This window comes from Peromyscus californicus, unplaced genomic scaffold (genome assembly GCF_007827085.1).
Source record: "Peromyscus californicus insignis strain IS unplaced genomic scaffold, ASM782708v3 Scaffold_4__1_contigs__length_199733344, whole genome shotgun sequence".
In the NCBI taxonomy this organism is placed as follows: Eukaryota; Metazoa; Chordata; class Mammalia; order Rodentia; family Cricetidae; genus Peromyscus; species Peromyscus californicus.
The window spans coordinates 163,376,273-163,401,272 of record NW_026294562.1 but is presented as its reverse complement, the minus strand read 5'-3'; the positions used below and the strand labels follow the sequence as shown (position 1 = coordinate 163,401,272).

General features: G+C 42.9%; 1 protein-coding gene across 1 annotated transcript; it reads left to right on the top strand.

The window, feature by feature from the left end:
• The first annotated feature begins 1,172 nt into the window (after positions 1 to 1,172).
• Positions 1,173 to 21,945, top strand: LOC128124032 (vomeronasal type-2 receptor 26-like). The gene is made up of 6 exons (XM_052760267.1): positions 1,173 to 1,381; positions 5,039 to 5,330; positions 10,579 to 11,376; positions 13,549 to 13,758; positions 18,422 to 18,545; positions 20,969 to 21,945. Exons 1-6 carry the CDS (start codon positions 1,173 to 1,175, stop codon positions 21,943 to 21,945), a joined length of 2,610 nt encoding a protein of 869 aa, XP_052616227.1.
• Positions 21,946 to 25,000: the final 3,055 nt, after the last annotated feature.

The window sequence follows — 25,000 nt, the reverse complement described above, 5'->3', positions numbered from 1 at the left end:
TAGTGAACTGGAGTATTGCTGGTTTTTATTTATCTGTTTTTAATTTTATACATTTATTGCTTGATAGATTTGGTTTGTGCATGTTCCCATCTATGTTTTTGGACATGCAAGTGCCAAAGCACTATGTGGAGGTCAGAGGATAAGTTTGAGAAGTCAGTTCTTTTCTCTCATCACCTACGACCTGTACATTTAATGAGGATCATCAGGCTGCCTTTACTTGCTAAGGTGCTGAGCCATGGATTTGCCTCCATTTTAGGCTTCAGTGTGGGAATTATGATTATGTTAGAAAATTATACTCATCTGTTGGAGTAACAGAGTTTAGAATTTGTGTTCTTACTTGAATGTATCTTTTTTGTATGTGTAAAGTGTGTGTGTGTGTGTGTGTGTGTGTGTGTGTGTGTGTGTGTGTGTGTGTGTGTGTGTGTGAGATGGTTTGTGTGTGGAGTCAGAGGATAACTTTGTAGAGTTGGTCCTCTCCTACCTCTATGTAGGTTCTTAGTATCACACACTGGTCATCAGGTTTGTGTATAAAGTGATTTTTACCTGAAAATCATCGTGGCAGCTTTGGGATCTGTTTTCAAGTGATAGAAGAAAGGCTCAGTCATTTGGGAGGATTTCTCATGACTCTACAAAGACATGGATATTTATTGTTTTCTACTGATTGGTTGTTTGTACGTCCAAATTATCTATGATAAACCACTGTAAAAATTTCTTAAGGAACAACAAAGATTACCCAGAACATAGAGTGTGAAAGAAATATTCCTTTTTAGCTACTTGGGTATTTGCTTCTTGTACCTACCTGGTCTCTCTACGAAACAGTGCCCTGAGCACAAATGATCCTGCACTTGCAAGTCCCACAGGAGACAGTCAGACCTGTTGTCACCCTTCCTCTAGTCTGCAGATGATGCCCAGAGCTGTGACCTTGGATGCAGAGAGGCCATGAAGCCTCAGGAGAAGGGGATAATACTTTTAATGACTGAGATTTAGTGACTACACACCTTCACCATATCACGATCAGTATTCTCCCCACAGCCTACAAACCTGGAGTTCCCAGTGTGGTCTTAGCCTGAGGTCCTTGATCAAGGGCAGTCTCCCAGATAAAAGCTCCTTCACTGCAAGCCACTGCCCCATGTGGGGCTGTCCTGTCACTGGCTGTCTGGCCCCCAGCAGACATGTGGCTGTGTACTCTCCTTCTTGTTCTCTTTGGCTGTCTCTCTGGGTCTGCCTTTTCTGCACCAAGATCCTGGCTGTTTCCAAGTCAGAGGCCTCGCTTTGATCGTCCTGGAGATGTAATAGTGGGGGGCAGCTTCTCCATCTTTGACCTCTCTATTGGTAACCTGTCTGACTTCACTGCCCCACCATCTGGACTTGTGGCTTCAGGGTAAGTGCTTGATGTGGGATAGGATTCTCTTAAATCCAGAAGCAGCTTTACAAGCTTGTGTGAAGTTTTGGATAAGGGTTGATTCTCATAACCTGAGATAGATGGCCACCACTTTTCTCTGTGTACTACTACATGCAGTAGTTCTGTTTTTTTCCTTTTATATCACTTCTGTCTGTCTCTCTTTCTTGTTTGTACCAGACTGAAATATAGGCTTCTAATGTACTGTGTTTAATGTATGTGCTCCAAAGCCCAGGGGCGATTCTTGATTCTTTTGTTTATCCTCGGTTCCTAAAGTGGTATCTAGGTAGGTGTGTTTGTTGAATGGGTTAGTGTGTAAATAATATATTTTTCATTATTTATCAGCCTCCCTGATTCCTCTGTACTATATTCCTTTTGCTTGTTATTTTTTTCTATGTCTCATAAGCCTCGAATTCACTAGGAACTTGAAGATAACCTTGAATTTTTGATCCTCCTGCCTCCACGTTCTGAATGCTCAGATGATTGGACCATATCACCAACTCAGTTCCTTAGGTGCTGGAGATAAAACTTATGAACTGAGCCACTCACAGTCGCACTTTAAGATATTTTTGTCCCAGCTTTCTCAAAATACTGTTGCATGCAATAGTTCTCAAACAAGTATTTGGAATATTATTTGGTTTTTAAATGTTTGTATTTAGCTTTATTGGTTTTTCATTGCAGCAATGAATGAGCATAGGGCATATGGCTGCACTCCTAGACCTCAGGATGCTGAGGCAGGAGCATTATTCGTTACAGGCAAGATTGGGGTATATGATGAGACCTGAGTCAAAAAGAGTTGTTAAGAGAGTTTTCTACAGTAACTACCATCATTTTATAATCAGCTACAAATGCAAGAGACTTTCACTACTGATTTTTCACATTAATCATCATTTATATTACTTTTTTTCTTTTGAGACAGTAAACTTCTCTGTGCCCCGACTATTCTGGAGTCCCTGTGCAGTTCAGACTAACCCTCACCTTCAGGATTACAAGCATGGGCCAACACAGTGGCCACAATGGCTTGTCCTTGAGTGTTTTTATTTCTTTTTCGAGAGAAGGTCTTACTGTGTAGATGATGCTAGCCTAGAACTATCTTCTTTCCTCTACAAGCTGGAATCACAAATGTGTGCCACCATACCTGGATCTCATGTTTTTTTTTTTTTTTTTTAAATAAAATGAGTAGTACTTGCATGCGTGTATTGGGTACAAAGATATATCTTTATGAACATTTACAATATACAATATTTCATTAACTCATCAACAAACCCACCAACCCACCATACTGCGTATTATGTTTTCATGATGTGAACATTTAAAATCTAGTGTGGGAATTGGAGACAGGAGAATCTGTAAGTGAAGGTCTTAGGGTCTGGGGAAATTCCTGTATTGGTGACCTGTCCCTCTGTGCAAGCCTGAAGACCTGAGTTTGGATTCTCAGCACCCACGAGAAAGCCTAGCATGTTGAGCCTCTGTAACCCTGGTTAGGAACAGTGAGACAGGCAGATTTCAAAGGTCACTGGCTGGCCAGCCTATCTGATTGGATGAGGTCCAGGCTCAGTGATATGACCTGTCTCACAAAATAAGGTGAAGAGGGGTCCTTGAGATGCCTTATGGGGCAAAGTGCTTGGCATGCAAGCTTTATGGATGACCTGATCCCTCTCTGAAACCCACATAAAGGTGGAAGGAGAGAACTGACTCAAAAGTTGTTCTCTGACCTCTATGTGTTATAGCATGTTTTGGTCTGCAGACACATCATATACACACATGCACACAGAATAATGTTTTTTAAAGGTGGAGAAGCAATTGTGAAAGATATCCTGACATCACATCACCTTTACCCTCAATGAGGATACAACCATGCACACACATACTAACTCTGCACACACACACACACACACACACACACACACACACACACACACACACACACACACACCATGCTTGAAGACAATGCTAGAAGTTATCTTCTGTCTTATACTTGCATGCACACACATATACAGATAATGACTGGGGTCATTTTTGGCTAAATAGTGAGTGTGAGTTCAGATTGGCTGGTGTGGAGACTGCATCAAAACAAAAAAAATTCTACTCTCAACATTAACATTTAGAAAAAATACACCAACTGGATGTGGCGGCATTTTCCTTTAATCCCAGCACTCAAGAGTCAGAGGCAGGTGGATCTCTGATTTCCAGGCCAGCCAGGGCTATGCAGAGTCTTTTTATGTGAACAACCCCATATTTGTATATGCACATATGTAGCTCACTTTTCTCCTTTCAACACCTCCCATGTGCCTCTCCCGCTCTAATTCATGGTCTTTTATTCTTTACTTATTTTGGTGCATAAATATGCAAACAAATATATAAAGACATTAATGTGACCTGTTGAGTTCGTTTAGTGTTACTTGTATGTATATGTTTCAAAATTTTATTGCATTTTTCTTGGTTCCTTTGATATTTTTATAGTGTGCATTTTGTTTAATTCTAATCCCCAGCCTTTCTTACCTTCCTTTCACACCTGCCCTTCCTTCCTCCTCTATATAGGTCCTTTACCCACATTCATGGCTTTTTGTTTCATTAGCCATTGATTCTTTTCTTTTTTTTTTGTTTTTTTCTAGACAAGATTTCTCTTTGTAGCTCTGGCTATTCAAGAACTCACTTTGTAGACCCGGCTGTCTTGAACCCACAAAGTTTCACCTGCCTCTTCCTTCCCAGTTCTGGGATTAAAGGCATGTGCCACAACCACTGGGCTGTGACCCAGTGATTTTTTTTTTTTTTTTTTTTTGGTTTTTCGAGACAGGGTTTCTCTGTGTAGCTTTGCGCCTTTTCCTGGAACTCACTTGGTAGCCCAGGCTGGCCTCGAACTCACAGAGATCCGCCTGGCTCTGCCTCCCGAGTGCTGGGATTAAAGGCGTGCGCCACCACTGTCCGGCACCAGGGATATCTGTGTGGTTGCAGGTTTGGAATTGTCCTTGTAGTTTGTGGGTTCACCTATTGGGTACATGAATGAAGACAATGAGTCTCTTCTCCCCCAAATACATTAGTTGACAATAGTTCAGCAGGGAAGAGTAGGGCCACACAAGGAATTTTCCAGTGCATGATTGGCTGCTGACAGGCTCACAGGTCTGCAATGTCTGAGTAATGTTCTAAAGACAGCATTTCACATCTCTTCTCCCTGTCTTCTGGCTCTTGGGTTCAATACTTCTGAAATAGATGTTGGTCTCTTTTGATTGTAACCACCCATACAATGTAATAGATTTTTACTTTGTTTTCATGACACAGAGTTTCTATATGTAGGTATGGTGCCTGAGTCTGGCTATGTAATCCATGCTAGTCTCTAACTGAGGAAGATCCACCTGCCTCTGTCTCCTGAGTGCTGGGATTAAAAAAGTGTTCTACCACACCCAGCTTATTTAATACATCTTCATTTATCCCTCCTGTCTTCTGAAACTGCCCCTCTGATTACTGTCTCCACATACCCTCTGGTTCCCCTTTATGTATTCTGAACTGTGCTCCTCTGCACATCTGTGTGCAAGTATTTGTGGAGATGTAGGTTTTACATGTATCCCTTGAGTCACTGTGTTTATTCTTGTTCCATTTACCCCATCATGAGTGATGAATGTGGGCTTCTCTTTCCCTCAGAGTTTCCAACTGGGGCTACCGGGTGGCCCAGAGTTTTGTCTTTGCCATTGAGGAGATTAATAGGAGTGCTCACTTGTTGCCCAATGTGACCCTGGGCTTCTCTATTCGAAACTCTGGGGACACAGTGCATGGAGCCCTCCATGAGACAATGAGCTTTCTCACGAGGCAGCAGGAGCCCATCCCCAACTACACATGCCAGCATGGCTCTCCTCAGGCTGCCTTGGTTGGGGACACGCGGTCATCCCTGTCTGTCTCCATGGCCAGACTTCTGGGACTGTACAAGTTTCCCCAGGTGAGTTGCTGAAAGTCTCCTTCCTTCCTGAATGTTGTGCAATCCCTTACTGATGATAGTGAAAACAGTGGTGATGGTCACAGTAGTGAGCAGCTCTAATGTGGTTCTCCTACATGTGTACATATGTTGGAGAGAACTATTGTCCCTCTCATTGATGAGGAAACTTAGACAATTCTTTTTAGAAAATGTCTTTAAAGATTTACTTATTTTCTTTTATATGTATGTATATTTGCCTTTATGTACGCATATGTATGACAAGTGTGCCTGGTGCACATAGAAATCAGAAGAGGGCATTGGATTTCCTAGAACTGGAGTGAGAGATGGTTTTTAGCTGCTGTGAGGAGTCTCAGAATTGAACCTAGATCCTCTGAAAGAGTAGTACATACTGTTAGCTGCTGTACCATCTCTACAGATTTTATCATATCATTATTATTATTAATATTGTGTGTGTGTGTGTGTGTGTGTGTGTGTGTGTGTGTGTGTGTTTGTACACAACACCAGTGCCATTGTGCTCATCTTTATGTCAGAAGACAACTTTTGAGAGTCAGTTCCTTTCTTCTAGTATGTTGGTTCTGGGTATTAAACTCAGGTTTCCAGGCTTGGTGTCACACACCTTTACCTGCACAGACATCTTCCCAGTCTGCAGAGAAAACAAACAAAGAAACAAACAAAACCAAAAGCACAATGTAAGAGTAAGCTCTCCTGGCTGTAGGTACTGGAGCTTTGATTTGAGTCTAGGCAATTGGGATCATGCCACTTGCTCCCATCTACCCCCTGGATGTTCCCGGTAACCCAGCCATCAGTGTCATTCCCACAAGGTTGGCCATATATGACAATCATCTCTTCAGTTCATAGGTTTAAGAGGTAACTTGAGGATAATTTCTCCATTTAAGTTGAACAATTCAATGACTTTTATCTTAGTGTGATTATCACAATTGATTTAAGAATGTTTTCATCTTCCTGCAAGGAGCTATTAGTGCCACAAATCAATTAGTGCCACATCCCATCATTCCTATCCAGACACAACCTCTTCTCCTTTCTGTCTCTGTGGATTTGACCTTATTGGTCTTTTCACATGACTGAATCACACTCTCCACAGCTATCTGGCCTGGCCTCTTTCACTGAGCATGTCTTCAAGGTTCATCCATGTCATAGCCTTACAGCGGGGCATGTGAAATTATATTACTATTATAACAATTATATTAATTTGTATTAATAATTATAATAATTTGTATGCAAAGACTATGTTTTGCTTATCCATTTATCAGTTCATATACATTTGATTATGAAATACGCTCATGTGTTTGAAGACTTAACCCTCAGCCCCAGCTGTGGGCCTGTATTAGAAGGTTATGCAACCTTGAGCAACATGGCCAGTGTAGATGGATGGGCCTTAGGGTTTAATACTATGGTTCCACTTCCTGTATGTTCTTTGCTTCCTGTTCCATGAAGAATGATGATTCCCAGGTCCATATCTACTTCCATGGCACTCTCTGCTGCCGTGTATACACCGCCACATGGATTGTACTTTTTTTTTTTTTTAGAAATGTCACAATTAATTGATTGTACTTTTTCAAACCATGAACCTAAAACTACCCTTCCTCATTAAAATTGCTTCTTGTCAGATATTTCTCTCACACCAATGAGCAATCACTACTAGAGCTGGTTCCTCTTTGGGGCTCTCATGTGTGCTGTTTCTATGAATATTTGAATATAGGTTTTTTTTAATGTCCGTATAATTTTGGTTATCATAGGAATGTAGATAAAATTGCTTGGTCAAATGGCAATTCTGTTGAGCTATTTAACCAATCACTAAACTGTTAATTAGCTTTTCCTTGCTGTGACAGACATACCTGAGAGAAACAGCTTAAGAGAGGAAAGATTTATTCTGACTTAGTTTCTGAAGCTTCACACTTTTGTGATCTGATACCATTGTTTCTGGGCCTGTGGTAATCCAGAGCTTCATGGCAGAAGTGTGCAGTGGGACAGTCAACCCCAGTGGTCAGGAAGCAGAGAGACATAGGGTGTGGGAGACACACTACATCCACCAGGACACAGCTCCAGAGATCTGGTTCCTCCCACCTACTTTCCATGGGGTCTATAAAAATGCCACCACTATGACTCCATTAAAGGACTAACCATTGATCAGGACAGAGCCCTGAGGATCCAGTCACTTCCTAGAATCCATCTACAGGAAACCAAGTTCCCACATGTGAATCTTCTGGTAACATCTCAGATTCAAACCATAATAGTCACTTCAAGAACTGGGATGTGGCTCTGTTGCTAGAGCACTTGCCTAGCACACACAAGGCCCTGGTTCTAAACTCTAGTGTTCTTATAATATAGCAGTTGGAAGGTGGAAACAGGAGGATCCAGTGTGCCATGTTATCCTTAGCTATATAGTGAGATTGAGGCTAGCCTTGGCTAGTTGAGACCCCTTCTCAATGCATATATATGTATACACACACATATATGTATATATACAAATGTATATATATATATATATATATATTCACGCTTCACATTAACATAAGCATTGTGTGAAGATTCTGATTTAAATTATTTGCTTTTCACTATGAATTCTCTAAATTTGAGTAAATTCCAGTCTCTTTGAATGTCTCACATTTGTTAATTTTTTTTTTAGATGGGTTTTCCCGTGTCCCTTGAAGCTGAATGGTGTAATCCACAGAACTGTATCCAGGGACTTACCTATCACCACTTATGGGTAGATTCTCACTGAAGTGCTTCTGAACTTGAGGTTTCTGTAAAGTTTGTAATTTTGTTTCTTGAGACACAGAGTCTTACCCTGAAGACCTAGGTGGCTTAGAACTCAATATGTAGACCAGGCTGGCCTTGAAATTGCAGATACATTCTCATGCCTCAGCCTCCCAAATGTTACATTACAAGTGTGTTTTACCATGCCCCGCTGTAAGGCAGGATTATTTTTTTGAAATTATGGCATAATCCATGTATGTGTATATTTCCATGAGTGTATGCATCTCTCTCTCTCTCTCTCTCTCTCTCTCTCTCTGATTGTGTGTGTGTGTGTGTGTGTGTGTGTGTGTGTGTGTGTGTGTGTGTGTGTGTGCAAGTGTATGAAGCTCTGCATAGGTGTGGAGGCCATTAGAGGCCATCTGGTGGCCTACTTCATCACTGTCCACCTCTGACTTTGAGGCAGAATCTCTCCCTTAACCTAGGGCCATGTTTCCTCAGCTAGGCTGGAAGCAAGTAAGTTCCATCTAGCCTCCTATGTGCATCCATCCTGTAGCTGAGGTTACAGCCATGAAAGGGACACCAAACTTGTTATGTGGGTACTGGGATCTGAGCTCCTATCCTTATGATTTTTGTAAAACAGTGCTTTTAACCACTGAGGCATCTTTCCATCCCATCTCATTTAGGGATATTTTAATGATTAGAAACTTCATTTCTTACTCTGGATATGATGACATATACAGCAGAATGCTTCATTTATGTTATTCGTGGTGGTGGTGGTGGTTGTGGTGGTGGTGGTGTGTGTTGAGACAGCAACTCTCCATGTAACTCTGCTGCTCTGGAGCTCTCATTCCTTTTTTCTCTGATTCCTAAGTGCTGTGCACTATCATGACTAGAACAGAAACTTGATATGTTGAACTTACTTAAAGAACATCTAGTTTTCTAACTTGTTGAGCTGCCCGATAAGATTTAGTTTAATTTGAATTTCAGAGGTTCAGAGGTTAAGAGTACTCACTGGCTGCTCTTCTAGTGGATCCAAATTCAATTCCCAGCACCCACATGGGGACTCACAGTCATCTGTAGCTCCATTTCCAGCAATGGGGCTCCTTCTGTCCTCCAAGGGCACCAGACACTCATGTGGTGCACAATCATACATACAATCAAAACATTCATGCATGGAAAAGAGTAAATATTTAAATATCAAGGAAACAATGAATTATTTATAGTCAAACTTTATCCCAATATTTCCACTAAATTATAATTTGTCATTAGTTAATAATGTGTGTGCAATTGGATAAGCTTATAAAAATGATCATTGTCTGTAATCAAACTGAACTGGATATCTTCTATTTTATTGGAGAGCCTGGCAGGACCACCTGCATGAGATTGAGTCAGCCTTATCCCTCCATATGAACCAACAAAATGCTAGGGCCTCTGTGTTAAGACAATAAAACTTTTACAGATCTTGTAGTGGCAGGAAAAGGGTTTGCACTCATACTCTGAGGCTGAGCAGCCACATTCTGTGCCCCTCAAAACAAACACAGACACAGATTCCTCACTTGTCACATCTCCAAGAACTCTCTCTTTTGAGAACATGGTACCATCTCTTCCTCGACAACATGTCAAACCAGACTCCTATTTGTCTGAAAACTGGAAAATCTCACAATGGTGCTGTGATACGAGCCGATTGTTATTCTTGCAGGTTGGTTCCTACCAGGAACTGACTGTTTCATACCAGGGAGAGTGAGATGGCTGATGTGGTAAAGCTGCTAGCCAAGCATGATGACGTGAGATTCGGCCTCTGTGATCGACATGGTGGAAGAAGAGACCCAGTTCCCACAATTTGTCTTCTGACCTCTATACATGTACTATCCCACCACACACCACACCACACACACAGACACACAGACACACACACAGACACACAGACACACAGACACACACACACACACACACACACACACACACACACACACGGAATTTCAAAGAACAACATAACAGCTGTGTGCAAAGCAGAGAGTCAGACCAATCCAAGCTGAGGTGCAAGAATGAAATATTAGGGGGCAGGTGAAGGACAGATGCTGAGAGCAGAGGAGGTAAAGCTATGGTTCTGGGCTTCATTGTAGAAGCCACAGGGCTGTGTCAGGGATGATCAGCCAGTGAGGGGCACACAGCTGCCTATAGAATCAGCACAATTCTCAAATCAGGATGCTCAAGTCCTTCCCTGAAAATTATTTATGTTTTAAAAGTTAATACACTCTTATGTGTGTGGATATGTCTGTGTGAGTCTATGCTACAGATGCAGGAGGAAGCCAGAAGAGAGTATCAGATTTCCTGGAGCTGGAGTTAATGGGAAGATGTGCGCAACCTGAGGTGTGTGTTGGGAATTGAACATGGGTCCTCTGAAAGAACAACCAGGGCTCTTAACTACTGAGCCATGTCTCCATCCCCTTCCTTCCCACATTTAAAACTGATCATCAGCCCACGCCTAAGTTCAGATCTCATGCACTCTTCTATTCTGGCTCTTCCTTGACAGGTCAGTTATTCATCCTCACTACCCATCCTCAGTGACAAGATCCAGTTCCCATCTTTCATGCGGACACTGACTAGTGACCTCACATCCTCCCTCGCAGTGACCCTGCTGATAATTCACTTTCAGTGGTCCTGGGTGATCATTCTGGCCCATGATGATGACTTTGGGCAGCAGGCCAGCTCTCTGGCCATTCAGGAGCTGAGCACAGCTGGTGTGTGCATTGAGTTAAATTTCCATGTGCCTTCCCATGAGTCCCTGGGGAAGATTGAAGAGATTGTCCAGACGATGCAAAAATCCACAGCCAGGGTTGTTCTGGTTTTCCTAAGCAGTTCTAATTTCCAGCTCATCCTTTATGGCTTACTGGATGTCCCTGTCTCAGGCCAGGTCTGGGTCAGCAAGGGCGCTCTGCACATGGCGCTGGCACTAAACATTCCACGAGTATCTCAGGTATTGCACAGCACATTTGGCCTCCTGTATCACAGCAGCAGGGCAATTGGGTTCCCTGAGTTCCTTGCTAATCTGCGGCCCAGCCAGACCCCAGAAGACATGTTTATAAAGAAGTTCTGGGAGTTCTCCTTTGGTTGTACATGGCCCCACCAGAGCAGCACAATGACAGACGGTATCCAGTTGTGCTCAGGGAATGAGAGTCTGAAAAACAAGCAGTACCCTTTTGCAGAAGTGAGTAAAATTGATGCTGCTTACACAGCTGTCTACAGCATTGCTCATGCCCTGCAAGACATGATAACCCATGGGCACCAGCTTGGGAAAGTTACAGACTCTCAGGACTTCCAGCCCTGGCAGGTGAGAGAGGCATGTGTGGAGTGGGTGATTCAGGGATGGTTCAGGAAAAGGACATTGGTTCCAACTAGGCTATAGATGTGAAGCTGACTGCATGCTTCAGCAAGGATGCCTCATACTTTTAGCTGAGACACATATTAGAAGGAACAGTGGACAAGAATTCCATGCTATGTATGTGGTCTCACATGAGTCCTGTCCATGTAGCTTGTATAACTTAGCAAATACAGGATGCCTAGTAAAATTAATATTTCACATAACAGTAAATAGATTGTTTAGTGTCACAAATTTAAGCTTTGATAAACAGTGGATGACTTTTAGCATAGGCATGCTTCAAAATCAGAATTCCAAATAGATATCAAATGCCATTTATTTATTTTTCATCTTTTGGTATATGGTACAGGTATGTGGGCAAATGTGTGTGGGCTTGGAGACACCTGTGGTGCGGAACACTCATGTGGGAAGGTCTGAGCATGATGAGGAATCACCTTTCAATCCTCTTCTAGCTTACTTTGTGTTGAGGTCTTCACTCAATCCCAGAACTTGTTGATGTGGTTAGTCTTGCTAGCCATCTTGGTCTGGGCATCTCCAGTCTTCACCTTCTGAGGATGTAAGTGGAGATTGTCTCCCACATCCACCTGACATTTATGTGGGTTCAGATTTGAAGTCTGATCCTTAGGTGTTTATGACCAGTGATTTAATCATAGAGCCATCTCCTATACCCTTAGTTGTTTTTGTATTTTAGAAATATTGATAATTTCATACATTTATCTATCTATTTTGGTCATTTTGTCCTGAGTCTTTATTTGTCTCTCTGTCTGATGTTTGTCTGTCTACACATCCATCATCCATCCTTCCTTTCTTCCATCCATCCATCCATCCATCCATCCTTCTATCTATCTATCTTTCCATCCATCCATCTATCTACTTTCTCCTCCTAGCCACTCAGGGTAATCAAGGTCCCATTTGGCAAGAGGACCCCTGGGAGACATGTTGCTCACTGATGAGGTAAACAGTGAGAATCATAGCCAAGGAGGGGGTATGTTTTCATTATGGAAACTCAGATGACCTAAGTTTCTACTATGTGCCAGGTGAAGATACATATGGTTGTAAACCAGAAGGAGAGTGATAGTTGTTGGCATTTTGGCTGTGGGTGACAGGTTAAAATTTACAGGAGGCCAGGCTTGGAGGCCCATGACAGGTATGGGCTTCCAACCTTGGCCTCCGAGCACACAGGATATTGAGGCCAAAATGGACTACAAAACAAGATCCTGCCACAAAATTAAAATATGTGTGTTTTGAAATGTCTGTGCATACTCTATGATGAAGATATAAAGTAAGTTGAGTGAGGAGCAGATGAAGGGAAGTGAAAGGCTGGAAAAGTTGTCTTTGTATGGAAATAGATCTGAGTTCCAGACAAGAGGGTGAGAAGTCTCACCATGGGTAGAAGTGATTGCATTGCAGATGGCAGGGTCAGCATGTGTCAAGATCCTAGAATGGAGCAAATAGAAGAGCATCATGGGTGGGCCTGATGAATAATGGGAGACAGTTTGGAGTGAATGGGTGGTCTAGGTGGGCTGGGGAAGTCTGTGGAAGTCCTGCTAGGATTTGGAGTCTACTGAGTGTGATAGGAAGACTGAGGACAGTAGTGCACAGCCAAATGAGACCCTGGAGCAGGAACCACATTGTCATGTTTTTGGGTTTAATTTTAAGGTTGTTGAGGTGGATCAGTGGGTAATGGCATTTATCCCCAAGCATAAGTTGGATTCCTGAGTCCCACATGACAGCAGGAGTGAACATTCCTGAGAGTTGTTCTCTGGATTACTCAATATGAGTGAGCTGTATGTACATGCGTGTGTGTGTGTGTGTGTGTGTGTGTGTGTGTGTGTGTGTGTGTGTGTGTGTGTGTCTGTGTCTGTGTGTATGTGTGTGTGTGCGTGACACATACTGTACTAGGTTTAAAAATTATCTGGACTAAGTATTATTACTTCGTTAAAGGTAAAACATATTTGTCAGTCCCTGAAAATAGCAAATGTCCTTGATCTTCCTCATGCACAATGGGACCAGACAGTGGTTGAAATGACTCTGTATTATTGCAGAGGTAAATGGTATGTTCTATTTTGGAGAAGACTCCAGATCTGCCCTTGCTGGTGCACAATATATCCCTTCTTTTTTCAGCTGCTTCAAGCCCTCAGGAAGGTGCACTTCAAGACTCCTGATGGAAGTGAAATTATATTTGATGCTAATGGAGATTTGGTGACAAAATTTGACATTCTCCAAGGACAGAAGAACCCTGAGGGTGTATTTCACTTGGTCCATGTAGGCATGATAGACCCTCAAGTCTCTTCGGGGAGCAAAATGAAGTTCCATTTGATGGAGGATCTTCATGTGAGTTGCCTGAATGCAGAGATGACTCTTGTCTGAGTGTGTTAAAATCAGAGGGAAAATCCAAGTCCAGGACTTCTCATCTCCATTTGTGCATGAAGTAGATGTAGCCCTAGATTGGGCCAGTCAGGTATAGCTGGCTATGCTGTTTACCTCCTAAGAGATCTTTCTCTGGATGGACTTGATTCACAATCAAAAATGAAAATACAAACCTGGAATCGGGAGATGGTTCAGTGGTTAAAGTATTTTGTATGCAAGTACAAGAACCAGACTTTGGATGTCCAGAACACTTGTACATGATGAGTGGGCAGTGTGGCCCACCTATAATTTCAGTCTTGGAAGGTGGAGACAAGGAGATGCACAAAGCAAACTGGCTAGTAAGACTAGTCATATCAGTGTAGTCTGGGTTTTACTTTGAGTCTCTGCCTTAAAGAACATAGAGGAAAAGCAGTTGAGGATGATTCCCAACTTTAACATTGGGCCTCCACATGTACTTGTTCATACATGAACATGATCCCACATAGATGTACAATTGCATGTAAGCATATTTATACCAAATACACATAAAAATAGGGCTGGGGAGAACATATAAGACCTACAAAATAGAATGAGAATCTGTAGCTGGTGCTCCCTTGGAAGTATTTTCAGTGTCTGTGTTCAGGACCTGCTCTGAGAAGAGTATGATAGTGATTTACTTTCCCATGGTCTATCTGGGACATAGACTCAACAGACACTCAGTGTACTTGTTGTGTTAGGTGTTTTAGCCACTATGAGAAATACCTGAGAAATAGTTTGAAGTGAGGAAAAGTTTTATTTGTCTCCTGGTTTGAGATATCCAAGTTCAGATGTATCTATTTCTTTGTGTGTATGTGTGCTTGAGGCAGTATGTCATGCATGGCAGCAGGCATGTGTGGTGGAAGAGGTTGCTCCGTTCATGGGGCACAGGTAGGGAAGGTGGGGAGCCAGATAGGTTAGATAGGTAAGCAAGTTACATTTTACAAGTGATAGCCCCAGTGTCCCACTAATCCTAACTAGGTCCCATGTTCTATTTCCAATATGTACACTAATTAGTCAAATTATAAATCCACAGAGGACCTATTCCATTGATTATGTCAGAGGCATTGTCTTACTTAGGGTTTCTATTGCTGTGAGGAGACATCATGACCACAGTATCTCTTATAAAATAAAAGCATTTAATGAGGTGGCTTATATTTTCCCAGGTTTATTTGATCCATTATCATCCTTATGGGACATGGTGGCATGCAGGCCGAATTGGTTCTAGAGAAGGAGCTGATAGTCCTGTATCTTGACCTGTGGGCAACAGGAAGTGGACTGGGTCACTGGGTGAGGCTTGAGCATAGATAAGATGTGCCCATCTCCATAGTGACACACTTCCTCCAACAAGGCCACAGAAACTCCAACAAAGGCTCATCTTCTAATAGTGCCACTCCCTATGAGTTTATGGAGGCCTGTTATATTCAAACCACCAAATTTCTCTCTCTGCCCCTCAATGCTTGTAAAATTATTATAATGCAAGTATATTTAGTCCATTTTCCAAAGTTCTCACTGTCTATCATAGTTGAAACAATGTTTAAATGTCCAAAGTTCAACGTCTCTTCTGAGATTCATGCAGTCTCTTAACTGTAATCCCCTATAAAATCAAAGTAAAACAACAGATCACATTCTTCCAACATATAATGGCACAGGATGTACTTTATTGCTCCAAATGTATAAAAGGGAGCATAGTGAGGAAATAGTGGACCAAAGCAGGACAGGTGACCAGGTGGGAAAACTCTAAACTGCATATTTATGTCAGTTGTTAATACGTTCCTCAAACGCCAACTCCTTTCATCTATGTTAACTGCTTCACACTTCTCATTCTTTTGCTGGTTCCACTCCCTGTTAGTAGCTCTCCCCAGCATGTGTTCCACGACTCTAGCATTTCTAACATCTTGGGGTCTTCAAGGCAATTCAGGCCCTACGTTCAAAGCTTCATGCAATGACCTCTCTAGGCCTCCATTTAGGGACTCCCTGGATACATGCCTTGCCTCAGCAGCTTTCCATAGTCTCAGAGGCAATTTCCATAACCCTTTTCTTCTAGCCTAAGAGCCAGAACCATGTAGCCAGACTGCCAAGTTCTGTTGCTTTTGGGGCTGAACATGGCCCTCTCACTCAATTACATCTTTATCAGCTTTTTGTTTTTTATGGTTTCCTTCACTGCCTAACCTAGGCTACCCTGAAACTGGATCTGTAGACTAGGCTGGCCTCAAAGTCAGAGATACACCTGCATCTGCCTTCTGAGCTCTGGGACTAAAGGTATGCACCACCATACCTGACTTTAAGCTTCTCTCTAATGCCTTTTCACAAGTTGGAAATTTAGCTGAAAGGGATCTTGCCCTGTGGTCACCAATCCCTTTATTCCATTTCTTAATCTGTTTATCACCTTGAACATAGGACTTAGCTCCATTCCAGGTCCTGGTGTTCCTTTTTTCCTCAAACTATACATTTCATATTTTTCATTGCTCAGCTTGTTCCTTTTCATTATAAATCTTTCTTAGAGTTAACACTAACAACCACACAACAGAGTCTATATTAGGCTATTTTGAAATTTCTTCTGCCAATGGAATTAATCCAAAACTCATTACTTTAGCCTCAGGCAGACTCTTTGGACAAGAGCAAAAAGCAACCACATTCTTCACCTAAATATCACAAGAACAGTCTCTAGGTCACACATTAGTATTCTTCTCTTCTGAAACTTTTTGAGCCAGGCCCACATTTCATCTAAATACACTCAGCACCTCAGTCTTCTATGCTCCTACGAGATGGCCCACTAAGCAGCACTTAAATCTTCCTACTGCTTTTCTAATCCATTGTTCCATGGTCCATATTTATTCAAACAATAACATGATCAGGCCTATCACTTCAATACCCCAGTGCCAGGAATTACCTTCCATCTTATTAGGCTTTCTATTGCTGTGAAGAGACACCATGACCATGACATCTCTTATAAAGGAAAAACATTTAATTGGGGTGGCTTACATTTTCAGAGATTTATTCCATTATCATCTTGGTGCAACTTGGTGGCTTGCACTTAGACATGGCACTGGAGAAGGAGCTGAAAGTCCGACATCTTGACCTATGGGCAACAGGAAGTGAACTGGGTCATTGGGCATGGTCTGAGCATATATAATACCCCCAAATCCATCCCCGTATAGACACACTTCCTCCAACACGGCCACACCAACTCCAAAAAGTGACATCTTCTGATAGAGCCTATGAGCTTATGGGGACCAATTACATTCAAACCACCACAGTTATCAAGATCCAATCATCTTTAAATATCCACTGTCAGGTAACCAGTGGTCCAACATAGGAGACTTTGGGAAACTTTTGAGGTTCAAGCCCAGACATTTACTATCACAATCAGAAGTAGTGTTGAGGTAGTTATGTCTATGTGTGGAGTCTGGTGCATAGAAATGCCTCAGCTGCCTAACACCAGTGTACATAGAGTTCTCTCCTCTACAACTTGATCTAACGTTGTTCTGGTGGCATTTCCAGTCAATGGTGGCCTTAAGGTTTTCCACATGAGAATGAGATTCCCTTTCTTATATTTCTCAAGCATGAATGACACATGCTATGTGTTCCAAGGACTTCTTTGAAGAACCTTTCAATGGCTTTGATCATGGGAGGGTTTTCTGCTGTCTTCTGTTGTGGCAGCGATGTCAGCATGCCACACTTCCATCTTCCTAATCCTTGCCTGGAGGTAGAGCTCTGCTAAGAAAAACTGAGTCATCCTTGGCAGGTCCAAGGTAAAGGAGAGGATGATTAAGTGTGGTGTGAAAATGTGTGTGTGTGTGTATGTGTCTTTGTGTGTTGAGGGAGTCAGTACTTAAATTTTTTTCTCTTATTGAAGCTGGATGATACTTTACTATTAGAGTTTAAGTGAAAAACAGCAGTGCAGTCAAACTGTAAGTCTTAGCAGCTTCAGAGATGTAGATGGAGAAAAGTAAGTGAGATCATCATGTCTTCTGAGTTAGACATGGAGTGCATCAAGTAGCTACCAGGCTGTTGGGAGTTTTAGAGAAAGAAATTGAAAACCACGAGCATCAAGGAAATCTTATCTAGGCTGTGGACTTTAGTAATGGCAGCCAATATTAAAAATCTTTTCAAAGGTTTTTTGCATATACGGATGTTTCCCTGCATGTATTTTTGTGTACTGTTTTGTGTGCCTGGTGTCTGTTCAGGCCAGAATAGGATATTAGATTCTGCAGAACTGCAGTTACAGTGTGAGCTGCCCTACAGGGGCTTGGAATTGAACCCTGCTCTTCTGGAAGAGCAGCCTGCACTTTTAACCACTGAGCCTTCTCTCCTGCCCCTGTGCATTCAATTGTTGATGTAGGAGCCCCAGAGACTGGGAAACAAAACGCATCACATGTTTAGCTATGTTTTTGAATCCCTTAGCCAAGAAAGGCAGACTAAGCCCTTCCTCTTTTGCATTCAAAGTTACATCTCCTGTCTGGCATCTGATGGGATAGACATTTTTTCTGAAAGGCATCTATCTCATCTAGAGTTATGTGAGGAAACTGTTCTGTTCTGGTTCTCAGGCTGAGGTCAAGCATCTGTATTCCTGGAGAGTCCCTGGTGACACTGTGCTCACTGTTACTAGGTGCCCAGCTCTGTCTGCAGTGAAAGCTGCCTTCCAGGGTTCAGCCAAGTGCCCAGGCTAGGAGCCCCCCACTGCTGTTTTGATTGCAGTCCCTGCCCTGAGGGACAGTTTGCAGACCAAAGAGGTAAGGACGTGTGGAGCTGGAATCTGGGGCGTGGGGTCAAGAGGGCACTGTGAGCCTCCTGTACTTGTTCATTGTCTTTGTTACTGTTCTACTGTTGTGAAGTGACATAATGACCAAGGCAGCTTCTAAAAGAAAAGCATTTAATTGGGTGCTTACTCAGAGGATCAAAGCATAAGTCCATGACCATCATGGCAGGAAACATGGTATGAGACAGGCAGTCATGGTGCTTCAGCAGTAGCTGAGATCTTACCTTCTGATCTACAGGAACCAGGCTGCTAGAGAGGTGGAGCATGTGCCTGGTGTGGGAGTTTGAACTTTCAAAGGCCACCCCCATGGACACCCCTCATCCAACAATGCTACACCTCCCAATCCATCCCAACAGTTCACCAACTAGAAACCTAACATTCAAATATATGAGTCATTCACAGTCAAAACACCACACCCATCTACTGAGATATTGCAGTCTTTGCTTTTCTGTGGAACACCAGCCAAATGCTAGTCTTATGGCTGTTCTTATTTAAATGCTTTGTTCAGACAGACAAGTGCACTTCCCATATTTGGGGTGTAGAATGAATACACCCCTAGCAAACACAACCCATCCTTGGCCTCCAATCAAGAATCAGGTACTTCTAGAAGCTTCTAGTAATATCGTAACTGAACCCTGGCTTTTGACACACTGATGAATTTCACTTGCTTTTTAAACCTATTGTAAGTGGAAATGAATGGTAAATGTTCTTGATTTCCTTCCTCCTGTATGTTATTGGGGTCCATTCCAAAGGTTGAATGGCAGCAGACCACTACATCCCATACTGTTTGAGCTTCAGAACATATTCCTTTATCATTGTGAAAGCCCGAAATGTGGAAATGCAAAGCAAAATTATCCTCAGGGTTGGTGTTGTGTGCTGTCTCACTCTTGCCCTGGCACAGTCATCCCCTCCCTGTGTGCTCTCATTTCTTCATGTGTGTGTGTCTGTGTGTGTGTGTTGTTTCCTTTTGTCTTTGGTATGTGGTTTGGTTTTGAGACACTGTCTCACCCCTAGCTCTGACTGGTTTGTCACTCCTTATGTTGACCAGTCTGTCCCCAAACTGATAGAAATCTACCAGCCTCTCCCCTTCAAGTGCTGGGATTAAAGTCATGTGCAGCTACATGCAGTCCAATTCCCTCTTCTTATTAACATAGTAGCTTTGTTGGAATTAGGGGCTAATTCTACCCTGGTGACACCATTTAAACTTTATTACATCATCTCCAGTTTCCTTATGGCAAAGTATGTCCCATTTTGAGGTGCTTAGAGACAGGACTTGAAGAAATGAATTTTGGGGGACAGCTCAGGTTAAACCCTTTTAATTTGACTAGTTACTGATACTCTTGGAAAGAAATGAACCATTAAAAACTCACAGAGGAGACAGGTTGTGCTGGCACATTCCTATAATCTCAACACTCAGGAGGCAGAGGCAGGAGGGACTTTGGGGATTTTGGTCTGCCAGTATAGTCAACTCAGTGATGTCCAGGTTCAGTGAGAGATCCTGTCTTAAAACCTAAGGTAAAAAGGGGGCTGAGGAGATGCATCAACAGTTAGGAACACCCACATGGTGGCTCACAAACCCATGTACCTCCAGTTTCAGGGGAACTGATGGCAAATTCTGAGTTCTGCAGGCACCAGGCATGCACATGATTTCCATACATAGGTGTAGACAAAACAGTCAAGAAGTAAAATAAAATAAGGAGTTACAAAATAATAAGCTTCGGAGTCTGGTGAAATGGTTCACCAGTTAAAGTATTCCCTGTCAACCGTGACAGTGTGAGTTCAGTTCCTGGGACCCGCATGGAGGAAGGTGAGCACCAAATTCCTGACAGTTGTCCTGACCTCCACGTGCACACCTTGGCATGTCTGAGCCCATGCACACATACACACAGCAAAATATACAAATAAGTTTGATTAGAAAAATAGGGTGAGGGAAATGACTGAGAAACAATATCTGATGATAATGTCTGGTCTTGAAAAGTATGTATATCCACTTACATACATTTGCGCACACCCAAACCTGCACATACACAAACTCACACAATTTAGTATAGTGGTACAGGCCTCTAATCACAGCACTTGAGAGGATGTGGAAGGAGGCTTAGGAGTTGGTGGTCATCCTCTGCTACTCAACAAGTTGAAGGCCAGCCTGAGTTACAAGAGACACTGTTTGAAGACAGAAACAAAATCCTCACATAAAACAGATACAGACTGTGCAGGTTTTTCTTTTGTGTCTCTTCCTCTAATATCAGCCATTCCAGCCCTGGTCACCAGGAGTAATTCATAAATACATGACTTGATGGAAAGGCTGTAAGAGCACTTAGTGCTAGGGATGCCTTCCTTCAGAGCTGGTGTAGTTCATTTAGTGTTGCAGAAATGGTGTCTGTGTGTCTCCCATAGACATGAAGAGCTGTCTTCTGTGCCCCAAGGAGCAGTACTCGAGCCACACGAGAGACCGTTGCCTGCCCAGGACAGAGATCTTCCTGGCCTTTGAGGAACCTCTGGGATTCATGCTGGCTTTGGTGGCACTCTTCCTGGCTGGTCTGGCTGTCCTGGTTCTGGGAGTGTTCCTGAAGCACAGAGACAGCCCTGTGGTCAGGGCAAACAACAGAAGTCTCAGCTACTTACTCCTGCTCTCTCTTTGCCTCTGTGCCCTGTGTGCCTTGCTGTTCCTTGGGCGACCCAGTGTCTTTACGTGCCTCCTCCGTCAGACCACCTTTGCTGTGGTGTTCACGGTGGCCGTGTCCTCTGTTCTGGCCAAGACTCTCACAGTGGTCCTGGCCTTCAGGGTCACCAGGCCAGGGGACAGGATCCGGGTATGCCTGAGCCCTGGGGCTTCCACTTCAGTGGTCCTTATTGCTTCCTTCATGCAGGTTGTTCTTTGTGGAGTCTGGCTAGCCACCTCCCCACCATTCCCAGACAGGGATATGGTCTCAGAGTCCCAGCACATTGTCATCCAGTGCCAGGAGGGTTCTGGCACCATCTTCTTCTGTGTGCTGGGCTACTTGGGATTATTGGCAGTGGGTACCTTCTCTGTGGCCTTTCTGGCCAGGGACCTGCCAGATGTCTTCAATGAGACTAAGTTCCTGAACTTCAGCATGCTGCTCTTCTGCAGTGTCTGGACAGCCTTCCTGCCCCTGTACCACAGTGCCCGGGGCAAGTCCACTGTGGCTGTAGAGATCTTCTCCATCCTGGCCTCCACTGCTGGCCTTCTGGGTGGCATCTTCATCCCCAAGTGCTACATCATCTTGCTGAAACCAGAGAGGAACACCCCTGCCTGGCTAAGGCAAGGCCACCAGACACATCAGGAGGGGCAGAGTGAGATGCTCCAGAGAAGGTGTGTCCCCAGATCCACACCACAAAACTTCATGGTCTAGTCCTTGTGAAAGTCACTAGGATCACCCATGTGATTTTGTCTCACTGTTTTTGTGTGAATCAAAAGGTATTTAAAAGACAGATCAAGATTAAAGTGAGATACTTTAAACAAAGCACCTGTGACTATTACTCGATAGTGGCCACATAGATGGTTATTTACTATTATTCTCTATGTATTGGTAAAATTGATCACAATTGAGACAGTTAGAAAGGGGAGCTGACAAGATGGCTCAATGAACTTGGCAACCTGGGTTTGATATAGACCCATATTTTGGAAGGAGAGAGTTGACATCACTAAGTTGCTGTGTTACCTCTGCTTTCTACCGGAAGCACCCCCTATCTGCGTACACACAAAATATAAATGTAAATTATGAAAAGGGTGATGAAGTGATGATGATCTCAAGTGTTGCTGAGGGTGTGAGGAGTTGACAGGCTGATCATTGATCTCTCCTTTTTGTTTTGAGATCATCAGTAGTGGGGATTGAACCTTTCACTTGCAGGTCCTGCACAGACTTACCGTGTGATTTAGCAATCTTACTCACAGATATATACCCAAGAAAAATAAAAACATGTCTGGATGGACTGTAAATGAATATCCAGAGAAGCATTATTTAGGCACTGAAAGTTGAAACATTCGAAATGTTTATCAGTTTATGAATGTTTGGTATGACTTACTCATCCCTAGGCATTATTTAGCAATAGGATATAAATATAAAAGAAATAGAATATTGTTTAATATGTGGTTAAATACTGAGAACTTTACACTAAGTTAATGAAGCTAAATAAAGAACATAATGTATTTTAATATTTCAATCGATGAAGAAGTAAACCCAGAAAGACATAAATTAGAATAATAATTTTTGAGGTTTGTGGAGGGGACATTGGAAGTGAGGAGTGTATACTAAGGGGTGCAGTGTTTCTTCATGGGCATTGAAGGTCTGGAATTTGTTTGGTGGTGCTGTAGAGGTGTCTGAATGGTTCAGAGCTCTCACTTCTCCTCCAACTGCCTCAGTTTGGTTGCCAGAATCCATGTCAGGCAGCTCACAGTCACCTGAAATTCCAGCTCTGGAGGATTCAACACCCTGGTCTCTGTGCACCTGCACTCATGTGCACCCCATGCTTAATTAAAAAATGACTTGGTAATGGTTGTAAGACTCCACCAATAAGCTAACTGTCATCTAACCACTAAACTGTCATCTCCTTTTATTTATTTATTTGGGACAGGCTTTTCCACATCCTCCAGGCTGGCTTCAAACTTGTAGGAATCCTCATACTTCAGCATCCTGAGGGTGATCCCACATCTGGAAAATTGTATACTGTAGATAGATGAATTGTACACTATGTGAATTATGTTCAGTAAAGCTGATATTATAAAATAATTATTTGAATTGTGTGGAAAAGGGGGAGGAAAGATTCTGGGAGGCAGAGGGGCCAAGGACCCCACAAGAAAACCCAACCCCCAGAATCAACTGACTTGAGCTCTTAGGAATTCACAGGGACTGAGTGGCAACCAGAGAACTTGCATTGGTCTGACCTACATCCTCTGCACATTTGCTATAGTTGTGTTGCTTGATCTTCTTGTGCGACTCCTAACAGGGAGCAGGGGATGTCTCTGACTCTTTTTCCTCCTTTTGGGACCCCTTCCTTCGACTGTGTTGCTTTGTCCAGCCTTTGTGCTTTTGGTGGGGGGAGGTGCCTAAACTTGCTGTGACTTGGTGTGCCATGGCTCCCTGATATACATGCGAGGAGCGCACTTTTTTGGAGATTGGGGGAGCGAGCTGATGGGAGGGAAGGGGGATCTTGGGGGTGGAGAGACTGGGGGGAGGAAAAGGAGAGAGGTTGGCTATGATGGGTCTGGGAAGAAATTGATTGGTTAATAAAAAATAAAATTATCCATCTATTACAGAGTGTGGACTTTCATTATATTCTAATCTGAGAAAAGATCAAACTTTTTAAAGTGGAAGTTAAATACAGGTAGGCTGAAATATCAGTGGACTAAAGTTATTGCTCATTTATTCTAGTTCTTTTTAATTTTATACATTTATTGATGGGCAGATTGGTGTGCATGTGTGGGTCTGGGTTTTTGGATATTCAAGTGCCAGAGCACATATGAGGAGGGTAAGTTGCACAAGTCAGTTCTCTTCTCTAATCACGCAGAGTCTGGAGATTCAATGAGGGTCATCAGGCTGCCTTTACTTGCTAAGGAGCTGAGTCATCACTTTGGTTCTATCTTTAACCTCTAGAAGGGGATTCTGGTTATGTTAGAGACTTATACTTATCTGTTGGAGTAACAGAGTTTGAAATTTGTCTTCTAACTTGAATATATCTATTTGTGTATGTATGAAGTGTGTGTGTGTGTGTGTGTGTGTGTGTGTGTGTGTGTGTGTGTGTGTGTGTGTGATGGCTTTCATGTGGAGACAGAGGACAACTTTGTAGAGTTGGTCCTCTCCTTCTACCTCTGTGTGGGTTCTTGGGGAACACACACAAGTTATCAGGTTTGTGTATCAAATGATTTTACCTGAAAACCACCTTTGGCAGCCTTGGGATCTGTTTTCAAATGATAGAAAAAAGGCTTAGTCACATGGGAGGATTTCTCATGACTCTACAAAGATAGAGGTATTTATTGTTTTCTACAGTTTGGTTTTATATATGTCCATATGCTCCATGATAAAAGTTTTTAAAAAACTTTTTAAAGAACTGCAAAGACCACAGAGAACATGGATTTGTGGATCAACATAGTATAGAAACACAGATTGTGAAAGAACTATTCAACTTCAGCCACTGGGCTATTTGCTTTTTGTACCTACCTGGGTCTCACTGCAAAACAGTGCCCTGAGCACAGCTGATCCTGCACTTGCAAGTCCCCCAGGAGACAGTCAGACCTGTTGTCGCCCTTCCTGTAGTCTGCAGATGATGCCCAGAGTTGTGACCTTGGATGCAGAGAGGCCATGAAGCCTCAGGAGAAGGGGATAAAACTTTTAATGGCTCTGGGATTTAGTGGACGCCCACCTCCACCACCTCCCGATCAATATTCTCCCCACTGCCTGCAAGCCTAGA